The 15,646-nt window shown below is 44.2% G+C and overlaps 1 protein-coding gene and 1 long non-coding RNA gene across 2 annotated transcripts in view; one reads left to right on the top strand and one right to left on the bottom strand.

The window, feature by feature from the left end:
• The window catches only part of LOC308473380, a 37,427-nt gene extending 35,790 nt beyond the window's left edge, over positions 1-1,637 (bottom strand). The window contains exon 1 of the long non-coding RNA XR_013984063.1: positions 1,546-1,637. This is a non-coding gene — a long non-coding RNA (uncharacterized lncRNA). The remainder of the gene's footprint in view (positions 1-1,545) is intronic.
• A 161-nt stretch (positions 1,638-1,798) lies between these two features.
• Positions 1,799-13,938, top strand: OSTM1 (osteoclastogenesis associated transmembrane protein 1). Its single transcript, XM_080998834.1, has 6 exons — positions 1,799-2,309; positions 6,655-6,769; positions 7,243-7,340; positions 9,535-9,696; positions 9,980-10,145; positions 11,611-13,938. Exons 1-6 carry the CDS (start codon positions 1,962-1,964, stop codon positions 11,664-11,666), a joined length of 945 nt encoding a protein of 314 aa, XP_080854960.1. The 5' UTR covers positions 1,799-1,961; the 3' UTR covers positions 11,667-13,938.
• Positions 13,939-15,646: the final 1,708 nt, after the last annotated feature.

Genomic DNA, 15,646 nt, shown 5'->3' with positions numbered 1-15,646 from the left:
GTTACCAGTGCTAGCCCACAGTGCTAAGTAGACCCATTGAAACTGATTGACATGACTAACTTAGGTCCATTAATTTCAGTAGGTCTAATTTAAGTAGTGATGTATGGAAGTGATAGCTGGACCATAAAGAAGGCTGATTGCCAAAGAAGTGATGCTTTTGAATTATGGTGCTGGAGGAGACTCTTGAGAGTCCCATGGACTGCAAGAAGATCAAACCTATCCATTCTTATGGAAATCAGCCCTGAGTGCTCATGGAAGGACAGATCCTGAAGCTGAGGCTCCAATACTTTGGCCACCTCATGAAAAAAGAAGACTCCCTGGAAAAGATCCTGATGCTGGAAAAGATGGAGGGCACAAGGAGAAGGGGATGACAGAGGACAAGATGGTTGGACAGTGTTCTCGAAGCTACCAACATGAGTTTGACCAAACAGTGGGAGGCAGTGGAAGACAGGAATGCCTGGTGTGCTCTGGTCCATGGGGTCATGAAGAGTCGGACATGACTAAACGACTGAACAATAACAAATTTAAGTAGAACTTTGTTGGCTACAACTCCAAGTTTCCTGAGTTCCATAGGATTTACTGATGGATATGTTTTTTTATTTTTAAATAATTTTCAAAAGAAGCACCAAACAAATCCACACACCACATAATATTAAAATACATAGCAATCCCCACCATTCATCATCAGATCAATATATTACAAGAAAAAGCCATAACCACAACAACAAAATTTCCACACACCAAACAGTCTATGATTCTAGGAAAGATAAACCAAGATGCCCCACAGTCTTGCGACTGCCAGTTGTGTTTCACAGGGGCAGGGACATGGAGCAGGGCCTCAAGAGGATGACTGGAGCAGGTGTGGAGGAATATACAGAAAGAGATCCATTTCAAGGTAGGGAAGATCCCACATATTATAGACACAGATAGTATAGGGACACCCCTTATACCAAAGAATGCCAAACCTGCCACAGCCAAAACCACAGATTCCCCACTTCTACAGTTCCCCCCCTGGAGATCAGCGAGATATTCCATTATCCCAAGAGGGCTTCAGAGGAAAACATGAAGGAACCTCGAGTTTCTGTTGTAACCATAGGATCCAACTCCTAGGGACTGAGGTCCCTGTGCCCAGCCCATAAAATATTTGAGGGGGGCTGCCCCACAAGTTAATGCGCATTGCCATTCAAATGGTGTGCGCGCGGCATGCATTGTGATCAGTTATGCAGGGGGAGGCTTACTTCGGCCCTCCAATATTTTATTCAGGTTGGCACTCTGATTGTAATTGAACGGAAAGGAAGTGCTCCAGAAAAACCCCATCACTTTTTCTGCAACGCGTATGCACTGATGCTACCCAAGGGTAGCTGCCCCCCATCAATAAAAATCAATATAATACAGAGCAAACTAAGGTTCGGCTCTCTCCCCCCCCCACAAAAGGCCAGCCCCCCAACTAAAATCCTGGCTACGCCCATGATGCTATGCTATGATTTTAGTCCCAGACAACTTAAGGATGTTGTAGTTCGTCTTTTCCATTCCACGCACACTTACTAGCATTGAGGTGCCGACATAGCTATTGCTCCCATCGCCTTTCAGAGCAGCAAACCCCTCCGCAATCGAACAAGCCGCCAGCCCTCAAACCCCGCCTCCGAATCTGCCAGCGCATTCTCGCTGTACCCGCTGCGCCCTTCGGCCCCGCCCCTTCTCGCGGCTGACGCTCCTACCTTATGACGCGTCGAATCCCCAGCACCCAATGAGACGCCGCGCCGGGCCTCGTTCCCGAATGTTGACAGCGCTTCCTCTCTCTCTCCCCCCCGCCCCGCCAGCCCTGCGCGCGCTCACCTCCCTGTTGCACGTGACCTGGTTTCGCTTCTGCAAGGGGCGGCGGAGTTCGGCAGGCAGGACCCGAGGGCGGCTTCCCTTCTTCCTCCCGCTTCTCCCCGGGCGCGGCGCGGGTGACGGTGGCGATGGGCCCGGCCGCGCTCTTGCTGCTGCTTCCCGGCGCTCTGCTGGGCCTGTGCTCCGTAGGGAGCGGCTGGGAGGAAAGTGCCTCGGGAGGCCGGCGCCGCCCTCTGTCCTGGGAGCTGCTGGAGGCGGCGGACCTGGCGTCGCTGGGCTCGGGGCTGGCGGGGGACCTGCTGGACGCGCAGCTGGAGCCGGAGTGCCGGGAGCTCTTGGCTGCCTTCGCCAACAGCAGCGCCACGCTGACGGGCTGCCTTGCGCGGAGCGCTCGGCCTGTAAGGCTCTGCCAGAAGTGCTACCGCCAGTTCCGGGACGCCACGGAGCAGTACGAGAACATCGCCCGGGTCGTCGGGGTGCGTTTTCCTTCGCGTGCCTTTCGCGAGCGCCTGCTGCAGAAAGACGGGGCAGGGCTGGGGCAGGTGGGCGCGGGGACGGAGCTTCCAGGGTCTCCTAGTGTGTCTTGCGCTTCTGATAAACCAACTAAAAACCCTCTGTGGCGTCTCAAGAAGAGCCCATGGGAGATTTTGCCATAAAACGCTTTAGCTTTTTTGTTTTTGCTGTTACGACAAACGTGGTTTCCCCTCTGGGAAAGAGTGTTTCTGATGGGTTGCAATAAGGAGTTCCTCTTGCTTTCTGTGAAGCTGTAGGCTTATTGGAAACTTATTTGTCTTTGGCCAAACAAAAAACAACTAACCAACAGCAACCCATACTGTAGTTCCCAGAATGAAAGTTCTCCCAGACGGTAACAGTGGGGAAGTATTCTGGCAGTGGGATCCTAAGCATGTCTTTCTGGAGTAAGTTTTAACTGAATTAGGTGGCCCATACAAGTTGATTTAAGATTGAAGGCTTAGCTGGGGCCTCCTCCCTGGTTGCTGTGGGATGAAACCAGAGGCGTGCTTTTTACAGGGACTATGAAGTGAGAACAGTAGCAGCTTGTTCTTCTACCTTGAAAGGTTAAAAGTGGAGGAGGAAAGGTCTCCGGGTTGCAAACTGATATGTTTACCTATATCCTTACACTCATTTTTGCCTGATGGTGCCTGATGGAGTTAAAAGGTATACCAGTTGCAGCTTAGTGGACTAGCTGGATTTGACAACTAGCTGGGCAAGGCAGACTGAATACAAACACAAAATTAAGGCACACATGAGCAAGCTATGGGTTTGCAGCTTTCCTTTTTCACAGAAAATCTGAGGCAGGCCTGCACCACTTGTGTCCCACCCAAGCTAAGTACTTCTCCTCAACCATATATTGTGGCCTGTTGAATGCTTCACATTCTCTGTTTTAGCAGCCCCAGGCAAGCACAAAAACAGGAGAGCTATTGAATCCTTGGTGGGGCATCATAGATGACCATTGAGCTATATTCAGTTTGGTGGGACACAAGTTATGCAGGATCTGAAATAAGAGTCAAGAACAATCTACTGAAAACTTGTCTGTATCTGGAAAATGTTTGTAGTTTTGTTAGCCTCTTCTATATATTGTCTGTGAAGAGACCAGTCACTACTTTGGCTCAGCAGCCACTTGAAAGGAAACAAGAAGTGGCCTGTAATAGCTGGAAAAGAAGTATAGGTCTGACTAATTCTGTCATTGAATTTCAGCCAGTCACATGTGGGAAAAATCACTTCACTGGGGAGAAGAACACATGGAAAATATTGATTTGGGATTGAGTACTTGTGTGTGCATTCTGCAACTTCTGCTGTTGGAAATCTGCCTTAGAGGGTATGACCTCTTCCACAGTGGAAGGGCAACTCTTCCTCTTCAAAGTAAATATAGGTTCTTGCTCTTGACTTGTGGATGAGGCAAGATTGGATCACAGCTAACTGTAAGGCCACATTTTACATTTCCTTACAGTAAGAAAAAGTGTAATTCTTGGAGGACTTTACCTCTGCAGGATGTTTGCTTTTGTTTTATTTACTAAATATATACCTCATTCATCAACTATAAGAATTCCTAGAGCAGCTAACAAGTTAAAATCATGAAGTATTTATGTATAGTGGTACCTTGGTACTCGAACGGTTTGGCTTCTGAATGCCACAAACCTGGAAGTAAGTGTTCCGGTTTCCAAGTGTTTTTTGGAAGCTGAACATCCCCCACTGCTTCAGATTGAGCACAGAAAGCTTCTGCAGCCAATCAGAAGCCACGCTTGGTTTTTGAATGGTTTTGGGAGTCGAACGGACTCCCAGAATGGATTAAGTTTGAGGACCAAGGTACCACTGTATGTTGATACGGTGGTACCTCGGGTTGCAAACACCTCAAGTTGCAAACACCTCGGGTTACAGACTCCACTAACCCGGAAGTAGTACCTCGGGTTAAGAACTTTACCTCAGGATGAGAACAGAAATTGTGCGGTGGCGGCGCGGCGGCAGTGGGAGGCCCCATTAGCTAAAGTGGTACCTCAGGTTAAGAACAGTTTCAGGTTAAGAACGGACCTCCAGAACGAATTAAGTTCAGAACCAGAGGTACCACTGTACTTTGGCTTTAAGTTTGTAGGGCTTTAAAAGAGGATTAGACACACTGATGGGGGATAAGAATATGAGTTACTACTGGCCATGATAGTTGTGTTTTCCTTCTACTGCTGGAGGCAGCATACCTCCAAATGCCAGTTGCTGGGAATCAGCAGTGTGGAGAGTACAGTGGTACCTTGGGTTAATTCGTTACGGAGGTCCGTTCTTAACCTGAAACTGTTCTTAACCTGAAGCACCACTTTAGCTAATGGGGCCTCCCGCTGCTGCCACGCCACCAGAGCACGATTTCTGTTCTCATCCTGAAGCAAAGTTCTTAACCTGAAGCACTATTTCTGGGTTAGCGGAGTCTGTAACCTGAAGCATATGTAACCTGAAGCGTATGTAACCTGAGGTACCACTGTAGCATGCTCAGGTCCTACTTTGGGGCTTCCCATGAGCATCTGGTTGGCCGCTGTGAGAACAGGATGCTGGACCAGATGGGTCATTGGCCTGATCTGGCAGGCCCTTCTAATGTTTTTGTAAAAATAAATTAAAATCTGCAATGAAAAAGAACAATAAAAAAATTAATAGCAAAAGTTCCCTCAGAATAGCCATAAAAGCTCATTTAGCTGCTTAAAGAGAAATAACTTCTCTTTATTAGCTACAATTATTTTATCATTATCAACAGTCATCTACAGTAGGATGTCCCACCAAGGATTCAATTGTTTTTGGTGCTGCCTTGTACTGCCAGACCAGAATGTTAAGTACCTGTCAGACCACAGTTTATGGTTGATGAACTGTATGCAGCTTGGGTGGACCACAAGTTGTGCAGGCCTGCCTCAACCTGAAAAAATAAAAATGTTTTCATTTGCCATCTAAATTACAGTGGGTGCCTGATGAGTTTTCTTGGGGAGGACACTGAAGCAGTCATTGAAAAGGTGCTCTCTCTGGTTCCTAGGTTCTTATTATCACAGTGTCCAGGCAGACCATTGTGGGAAAATGTTGTCTAGCTAATGCAGATGCTTATAGAGGGTTCTTTGATTATTTTGATTCTTTGATTCTTTTGATTATTGCCCTGATCGAGAAAACTCAACCTATGGAAATTTCAGGTTTAGCCATCTGAAATAATCTTTTCCACTCTGAGCAATTTGAACCCGGAAAGTTGTAAATAAAATTAACTTATGCCCTGCCTTTTGGCAAGTTCCCTCAATGTCACTTACAAAGCAAATCCATATAAAACATAATAATTAACATATAAAATAAAACAACCCATACAAACCCATAAAAAGAACAACAAAATGGCAAATGAACAGCATGATTAAGAATATTAAGCAGGAACAACCAAAGATGGGAAATGGAATTGCTGTGAGTGACATATCACAAATATGAGCTGATACGGACAGACCCTTAAGCTGAGGTCCTCAAACTTTTTAAACTGCTGCCAAGTAGGTGTAATGGACCAAAACTAACAAGATTAAATCAGTCTAAGCCTAGCACTCCAACTTTGCTGGTTTCTGGATTGTAATGTAAGCTAAAGTCAGTGGTTTAAGTTTCCCTTTTTCCGCTTGTGCACTGTTTGTAGGGCCTTCGTGGAGGGCCTGTCTCTCAGTGGTGGAGCATAGGTACTGGCTTTAGAAGATCCCAGGTTCAGTTCGTAGTTGAAAGAATCTCAAGCAACAGGTTTGGGGGAAATCTTTGCCTGAGACATTGAGGAGGTGGTGCCTGCAAAGGCAACATAGGGCTAGACAGATCTGGGTTGGTATAAGGCAGATTCCAGAGTTCTCCTTAGAATATACTTAAGACTGATTTGGGCAGCTTATAGTCAAAACAGCATTCTAGCTCAGTCTCCCCCATCCCAGTACTCTACAGATGTTTTGGACTATAAATCCCATCAGTCCCAGCCCAGCGGTCAAGAATGGTGGGAATTGTGATCCAGAACATCTGGGGAGCACCAAGCTGGGGTAAGCTGTTCTTGTTTCTTCCTTTCTTTTGCTGTCCTGTTTTTCTTGTCCCATAGTTAAAGTATTATATGGAGTATTTCTCCTTGCCTGCAAGAGGCAGGTTGGCTCCCTTTTTTGAGTCATCTTCAGTTATTTACTCTGCGTACACTTTGGAGGAGTTGCTTGTTAAGATACCATGGTCCGAATGACTATAATACACACACACACACACACACACACACACACACGTATATGTATATGCATATGTATATGTATATGTATATATGAATGTATAACAATCTCTCTCTGTCCCTTTCAGAATGCTACCAAGAGTAACCCTTGTGCCAAAAGTCTCTTGATGTCGGATAGACTGCAGATAGTTGTGGTCCTGGATAAGTTTTTTAATGACACATGGCAAAAAGCAAACTGTGCAAGTATGTACTCTGTCTACTTTATTGCTGAATATCTGTGTTGTGCATATTTACCTGATTTCTTATTTTCAAGCTACCTGTCCTGGGAGTAACCAAGTCCTTAATAATATGCAATGAAGAGAGAGTAACTCCCTATCCATATAATGGTCCCACTCCAAATTGTCCCCAGTCCAACATTTTGGGCTAGGGAAAGGGAGGACCACCTGCTTGGCAACGGTGTTAAAAATCTGCAAGCAGAGATGCTATTTGTCTTGTAACTTAAAGGAGAACAGTGATGATTGGGTGTTCCTAAATCATCCACATCTGAGAACATCCTTAGACTACCTGTGAATTTGAGCATCGGTATGAAAATAAAATGTATGGATAAGAAAAGAAAAGCAGAAATGAGCAAGATCTCAAATATGAATATCCCTTAGCCAAAAACAACCTTCTGGAAGCAGTTGCTGGGATATATTGACATTTGTCTTCTTTCACAGGTTGTTTAAAGAACAACAGTGAAGGCTTATCGAATAGTACAGAGATGTTCCTGGCCTTATTCAATGAATCATTGGCATGCTTTGAACACAACCTCCAGGTATCAGTACCTGTTTATGTAAGGGTACAGTTGAGCCCTCTAATTGTGTAGTAAAAATGTTTTTGGTGGGCTTTTTTTTTTCAGAGCAAAATGCGGCGAATGTAATTCTCAAACTCTTATGCAATTTAGGCAGGTAGAACAATTATCTATAAAACGCAGGTGTTCACAACTGGGAGAACAAAATGCATTCTAATTAATGTTCACCTCCATTTCATATGCAATTATGGCGCTGTTTTGGTCTCACAATAGTTGGTAATTATATAGGAAGAGTCGTGTAATCTCTGCATATAGTAAATCACTTTCTTTCCTTATTCTGGGCCTTGTCACCTCTTGATTTAACTATATGGGTTTTCTGTTGTTTTGTTATAGTATGAGTTTATCCATAGCTGAATACATTTAACTGAATGCATTTTTGAAAGTTGGGTTTTAACATGTCTGCAAATGAGTCGTGAAATCTTTCTAATCTGGTATCATTGGGATGTTGCAATGGCTGCCTTCTAGAAAATGATCCACCTTAAGTTCAGTGCAATTGTGCAGCCAGGTTTAGGGTTTTATATTGGTTTTCCACCCTAAGCTTTAATTTAGATCAGCACAAAATAAATAAATAAATAGCGTAATTGATAGCAATGGAGCTGTTTACATGATAGTAAAATTAAGGCCACAAGACTAAAATGCTTTTATTGGCTTTCAATTAGGTGTTGTTCAACACTAGTCATACTCAAGAACAGACGCATTGAAATTGGTTAACTTAAGTCCATTGATTTCAGTAGGTCTGTTTTGAGTATGGCTAACATTGGATAGCATTCTAGGCAATTAATGTGGAATTGCCATGGTTCCTCCACTCATGGGGTACCCACACAATCCCATTATCCAATCATTTCCCTGTATTTTCCATGTGGTCCTTTTTTTTTTTTTTTTACCCTTTGAGGAGCTGACCTCCAAGTCATGCAACAGTGCTTTGCAAAGGCTGTTCCATTTCAAAAGTGTTTTGCCATGCACCTTGTGGAGGAGAGGTGTTGGAGAATTGCTTCCCCAAAATCTCTTGAGGTGTGCAGAGCATAGTACTTTAGACATTTGGCCTGAAAGAATGTATACCTGGAGTATGGCCGCTTTAGGATTGCAGTGATTAGCAAAGCTCCAATTTAAGATTTCAAGTACATGTCATTATTTCAACTGACAGCTACATCTTACTGCTAAACTCTTGTTTGAAATAAGTTCCCTTTGCTTTCTTTAGAAAGCACTGCCAGATAAGTGTGCTTAGTGCCTTATGCCTTCATAATGTTGGTTGCCTGCTCAAGATTGTGTGTGTTTATAAGATCCTGGTAGCTACTCTTTGTCTACAATCACATTCTCACTGATGGAAAATGTAGAGAGTTTCCAGTGCATCCCTGTCTGTCTCTTTTCTCTTCTTTTTTTATCGATGATCCAAGTATCAAATGTTAAAATGTGCTGTTGTGATGGGTTCTGCGATACCAAAACAAGCCACCTATTGTTGATGTACAGTCATTAGCGTAACTGCTTTGCATTTATGTTGGAATAGTCAGTAGCTATTGAATAATGAGCGTTGTCAGCGGGTGGTAAATGAAAAGAATAGCACAAGTTGGACAAAAATGGATAAACTGACAGCTTGAAAACATACAAATGAAGTTCACCCAGAGCCTTGCAAATAAGCCTCTATTTAGTGCATTTTGAAGTACAACATGTCTCCTTCGTCTGCCTTTTCTGCCTAGCTTTGTCTTAACTTAGCTGCTTCCCTCATTTAAGCTGACTCATCATTTTCTCTTTGGACACCATCATATGACAAATGTTTTTGTTTTGTGAGCCACCCAGACAGCTTATATACAGTAGCCACCACAAAACATACATTCACTTAATGAATAAACAATATTGGAAGGATTTGGCTTTCACAGATCCTTGCCTTTGATATTAATGGGATCTGGTTGGCCTTGCAGGATCGCCAAATTAAAGAGTTAAACAAACCCACCCAGACAGCTAAAGCTTTATTTTCATCTCCCTTCTGGTTTTATGAATGGATATGGCAGAGAAAGACTGGTTTTGGTGTAATCTGGGAAGCCTTTATCTGAAAACCTGAGCCAGTTTTCATTTATTTTTTTCCGATTTGTGTGATGCTTAAGAATCTGCTGGATTCCATATCCATCTTTTGTAACACTTAATTTCCTGGTTGAATCTATAGCGGCAGGAGGACAACGCACCACCAGGTAACTACACAGAAGTATGCAAGAAGTGCAATGTCACGTATGAAAAGTTAAATGCCATGTACAACGCGATGCAGGAGAGTGAGAAGAAAGGTGAATCTGAAGAGCAGGCCCATTTGTGCATTGATGTGGAAGATGCAGTAAGTTTTCCTTCCCTTCATTTCATGTTACGCGCCCCCTACTCCTTCATATTGCCCACTGTCCTTTCTGTAATGTTTTAAAATGTAAAAATTTAAGGTTTTATTGCCTTTCAATCTCAATGTGGTTTGTTAATAACTGCAATAGAGCGTTCCTAGCCTCCGATCAGCACTGCTGGAAGGGGATGGGATGAGGCAGAGCACATGCTGCCGCTCGTAGCTGCGTCCACACAAATGCGGATGATTCTCCCTGATGACTTAAGACCTGGAGTTTCCTTCTTTCTAGATGAATATTACGCGAAGGCTTTGGAGCATGACTTTCAACTGCTCCGTCCCCTGCAGTGATACAGTGCCAGTGATTGCAGTTTCGTCCTTCATTCTCTTTTTGCCAGTTGTTTTCTACCTCAGCAGCTTCCTTCACTCGAAGCAGAAAAAACGTATCCTGTTTCTGCGTAAGTAAAATCAATTCATTAATTTATTTTTTTTAAAAAGGAATCGGTGGTGATGAAAAGATCGCCTGCAAGTTGCATTTTTGTAACAAGGCTGCACCCACAGCACATGCAGTGCAGCCATTCCAGCCAGATGTGAATAATTAGGACCTGAAGTTGTAGCCAACTAACTATTGTTTTGAGTAGACTCGTTGAAATTAACATTCACGACTAGCTCAAGTCCATTAATTTCAATGGATCTACTCTTGAGTAAGACTTAGTTGAAAACAAACCAGTGTCTCTGCCCTTCTGGCATCCTGGTGTGCCCCTGGGTGACTTAGAAAACCAACCAAGACACCAGTGAAGGAGTGTGGGTGGAAGTGGAGGTGCATTGAACCAAGCAAGCTCCTTAGGATCTGGCTGCCTTTCTTTCTTGCCAGAAGGCTGGTGTGAGCAGTGAGAGTTTGCATCGACCCCTCTGAGCCAAAGCACCGGGGTGGAATTCAGCATAACACTAAGTGTGTGCACAGAATGAGGTCCATGGTGCATTGAGATTGTTCAGCTTTCTACTTCCCACATGCATACCCCCTAAATAATAATAATAATAATAATAATAATAATTTATTTTTTATACCCCGCCCATCTGGCTGGGTCCCCCCAGCCACTCTGGGCGGCTGCCAACAAAACACTAAAATACAATAAACCTATTCTGCATTTCTCCCGTTCTTCAGAGCAGATTTAGGGGGGCATGCATGTGTTTGCAGGGTGGGGGTTGGAGTCCTGTTGCACAAGCAGACATCCTTCCATGCAGGCAACAACTTAGTTGAATCCCACCCTTGGACTTCAGTGGCTGGCCAGATGGTAGTAGCCAGTGGCTGATAATGAAGCAAGCCCCTCTTGTTTTTTATAAGGCAGCGGATGGTATGGTTCAGGAGCTTAATGCCTGCAGGTCATGGTTGCACCAGGGGATATGCCGTCTGAGGCCATAGTAGGTGGCTTTGGCTAGGTTGACTACACACTAACAAAATTTGCTGCAGCCTTTGAGTCATATTCATTGAGACATTTTTGGGCACAGTGACCTAATTTTCATAAATGTCACCAGACTGGAATCTTGTCTAGTTGGGTTAACTTGTTTCCCAAAATCAGATCCAGTCAACTGATCAGCATGTAGAAGGTGTATTTTGAAAACCCGTTGCATAAATGCACCCCAGTACTGTTCTACTTAACTCCGTGACCTCAGAGTCAAAGCAGATCCCAATGTAGATCTTTATTCCTCTCATGTTCTAGATCTTCACCCATCCCTTCTTCCCTGTGGGGGAGTGGGGCGCCATTTTGTGGTTTACCTCAGGTGCTGAAATGTCTTAGGCCAGCCCTGCTTAGAAGGATCTTGCTTGTGGGAACTGTTTGGTAGTGTCTGCTGGCTTGGATCTCATATGTGAATATTTTATGTTGAGATGTGGGATTTAAAACACTCTCCTTCGTTTTCTAGCCAAGCGGATCCAGTCAAATGCCAATTTTGTGAACATACAAGACAAATGCAACTGAACCTGCAGAATGCAGACTAGGATGGAATATTTATATACTGATCTGAAAGCGATTCATTCTGGTTTAGGCTTGTGCTGTGAGGTAACAAAGAAAACAACATGCAACTCTCGGATGGGTCCATTAATTGAAAACGTTGGCGTAACACTGTATGATCTTCCTGCTAGAAACAGATGTATTTCCAGCTCCATATCTGCACTTGTGCTTTTGAGTCATTTGCTTTCTGATGGGTAGCTTTGGAACACATTCCTGTCCTTCACATTGGATTGATAGCAATCCAGTTTTAATTTCCACGTATGATGACTTTACAGGTTCATAACCTTTGCTATTGTTTAGTAACATTCTTGCTTGTCACCAGTGTGTTAATTTTTTTTAAAAGAAAGATGTCAGAAAATGAAATTAGATCTACTGCCTTAACTGATTATGATACTTTGCAACTTTCAGTTCTCATATGTCTTAGGTATGACCCCCTCATACCAAATCATTTTTTGAAATGCTGCTTAGCTCATTGACATAGTTTATACACTTTGAAATACTATGCTGTTGGCAACATATATGTCAAAACTACTGATCATCTGAATTATGTAATCTTTGTGGAATTTCGCTATGGCAGAAAGCTTATTTCTCAATCACTGCTATGGATGGGGTTCCAAGCCCTTGAATGCTGTACTCAGAGAATTGTATTTACATGAATCGGGGTTGTTTGAGAGTAGTAATGGTGGAAATTGCACTAGCTGAGGCATTAATGCTAAACAGGGTTCATTGCTTTGCTCACCACCAAACCCAGTGTTTCTAAAAAAAGTGGCTGTATATTTAAAAGTACATAGTATAAATATATTTCTTGGTACTACAGAGGTATTTTTTGCTATTTTTGTATATATTGCCATGGGGTAGTCGGAGTAAAGAAAAATGATTGGAGATAATGAGTGCTAGGCAACAAATTAGTTGCCCTAGTGCAGGGATTAGCCCTAGCACTGTGGGTTTTACCCTTTCCCCCCATGCAGTTCCTAAATCTGCTCCAGAGGGTTGGGGGAACTCCTGGAACCTATCTAAGGGGTGTGCTAGAGGATGACGGGGACAACATTCTGCTGCACAGGGAGAAATCCTTGCAGGAGTAGAACAGTCACCTTAGAACTGTGTTGCATACAACCGTCTGAATTGCTTGGCCTAGAACATATACGGGCTTACAGCAGAGGTTTCCAAACTGTGTGTCGTGACAAGTTAGTGTGTCAGCGGCAGTGTGTAGTTGTGTCGCACAGACGCTCCCCGCATTCCTCCCAGGGCTGGAAAGGGAGTGGGCAGCCCGCCGGTTTGCTAGTAAAAGTGAATTACAATGTTGCGAAACTGTGCAACTGTCTAAAAAGTATGTCACCAACATGAAAAGTTTGGAAAGCTCTGGCTTATAGCCTAAACAAGTTCATGAATATTTATGGGAAGTATTGGGTTTTTTTACACAGATATTTTATGAAGATTTCTGAAGTTGATAGTATTTTGCAGCAAATGAGGCACCAATTTTTCTGTCATTTTAACAAGGTATAAGCAAACTAGGACCTCTGATTTTCAGGGTCTTATATTAAGGCAGAGCTTAGTGCACCTCTTGTTTTTCCCCCCTTGAAACCACTATCGGACTAAACATAAAAGTGTGATGCTCAGCAGCTTCTCTTCTCTCATCCTCCACTTCCCACCCCATGGTTTCCTGTGGCTTCAAATACATTTAGAGCAGAAGTATGTTATGAGGTATTGCACTGTTTTTACAGATATATGTAATTCAGCCTTTTGGTGCAATTTGAAGGTGAAGACTGGTGTGGGGGTGGGAATTTACCCTTTCCCCTTTCCTCCCTACTCCCAGTTAAAAATGCTGCTTGTGTTATTTACCTTTTCCATAGTGGGAGTCAAGGCGGTTTTCCTCAAGGGGGGGGGGGAGGGTTGATGCTGTTCTCCACTCCAGAATTCCACTTCAGAGGGCATCCTGAGTGGCTGAATTGTGTGAAAAGAAAGGAAGAATAATGAAGCTGCACATGACATGTAGTTCTATCCTTGGATTCAAATGCTAATGACACGAGGGAGTAAGTGGGACTGGCTTCCCACTGCTTGTGTTTGGAGTTTATATGAATATCACTGAAATCTGGGCCATCCTGGATGTTATATGTGTGTGTGAGAGAGAACTGGAATAATTAGTGCTTATTGTTGGGACACAAGGTTGAAGACACTGATACTTGGCAGTCAAAAACTGCCACCCTGCAACCAACATGGAATAAAGTGGTAGAAATCTGGACTCTGTCGCAGTTGTCTTTTTAAGAAAAATGTCACAAGTAAAGCAACCGTGAGGCTTCTTTCTACCCCCCTAACATATTTTTGGATTTCACTGTAGCTGTTACTAGATTGGAGATTTAGGAGCGGGTGAGATTAAAACATTGCATTCTGACAGGGGGTCCGATGGTCAAGAAGGCAGTTTCTGCACATCCTGTGCGGAGGGAAAGAGGGGCAGATGGGGCTCATCAACCTGGTAAGGTAGCCCATCTAGGAGAAGGAAAACTGATCCTAAACCTTCACTGCCTTGTGGCTATACTCGCTCGTGAAAAAGGCTTTAGAAGTAACCCCCGAGGAAAAATCCCTTGTGGGAAACCTTCAGGAAATGAAAAGTCTAAGGGGTAAACGGCTCACAAATCCGGAGTAGAGCTCCTAAGACAGTTGGATGGCACCTTGTATACCACCTCCTGACAACTCCTGCAGCCAAGCTGGTGCCACATGTATCGCTCGGCTTTCCTTTGGACCACATAAGCCAGGCTAGGGGGGGTATTGTTGTCTGGGCAGTCCAGGACCTCAGTGCACACTGCCCAGGCTTGCACCCCAGTGCAGCACCTTCAGTGCTGCTAATGCTGCAAAAGCAATTTGGGGGGCAGAGCAGTTATGAGTTTCCAGTCTTTGCAAACACAGCAGGCACTGATTCTCCAATGGTTTGACTTCAGCCCCAGGCAGGTCCGTGCAGAAGGCGACAGGCAGTTGGGTACACTTGCCCTGGGCCTCGGAGGGCTAAGCCAGCCAGCAGACCCCACCATGGAACGACTGCTTTTTTGTTTGAGTTTTAACGTTGTTCTAACAAGACTCCCACCCTGGGTGTCAGAAAAGCTCTGCATGCGCCTGGCCCCAGAAACGCACTCCATTGTTTCCTGAGACAGACAGATGCCACCAACAACTTATTTGGGGGTGTGTGTGTGTGCATGAACTTGAGATTACTTCAGAAGCCCAGCCTCGCACCCGTGTGGACTGGCACACAATCAGGTGATAGGAAAACATTTTGCCTTGTTATAGTTTCAAGGTACACCTTACAATTGCAGTAATTGGAAATGTAATGACACTATTGTAGCTCTGAGCATTTGACAGCACTGCGCTATTTTTTCCTGTGGAGTTAATTAGTCTCTTCTTTGATTAAAAAGACCCTATGAGACATTACCGGGGGCTTGGAATTCTTAGGTTTATTTCTGCCCAGGGCTGTGTGCATGTAGCTGTTCGATGGATTCCCCCCCCCCCCCCAGTGGGAATTCTCATGTGTACCTTACAGCAGGGCTTAATTGGAGCTTAGATACACATTTGCACTTTGTCAGTTCTGTCAGCACAAGCATTTCAGTTTGCCTGAAAGAACGACCCCATTCAACCTCCTGCATGCTGTTCTGGGGGTTGTCCAGTCCTGATTTGAGGTGGGGGTGCAGGGGAAGGGGGCAAAGTCCCACTGTGTTCTGGCACCTGCTAGCACACCTACATAGTTTAACCCAGCCCAGGGTTTCCTATACATTGAAAAACCAACCTGATGATACGCTGGATTCATTTGCACCAAGCTTTTTCAAGCTGCAGGCTTTTGCTTCCATTTGGACTTCAGTAGTAAAGTATTCTCTGCCACCCACACTGGCATGTTTGTTAATTATTACTGTTTCTCTCAGCCATAGGCCCAGAAAGAGAGCTGGGGCTGTCCCATTGTACAGCAT

Source organism: Podarcis pityusensis (assembly GCF_964106645.2).
Source record: "Podarcis pityusensis genome assembly, chromosome: 3".
NCBI lineage: Eukaryota > Metazoa > Chordata > Lepidosauria > Squamata > Lacertidae > Podarcis > Podarcis pityusensis.
Note: the sequence above shows the minus strand (reverse complement) of the source record. Positions and strands in the feature narration are given on the sequence as shown.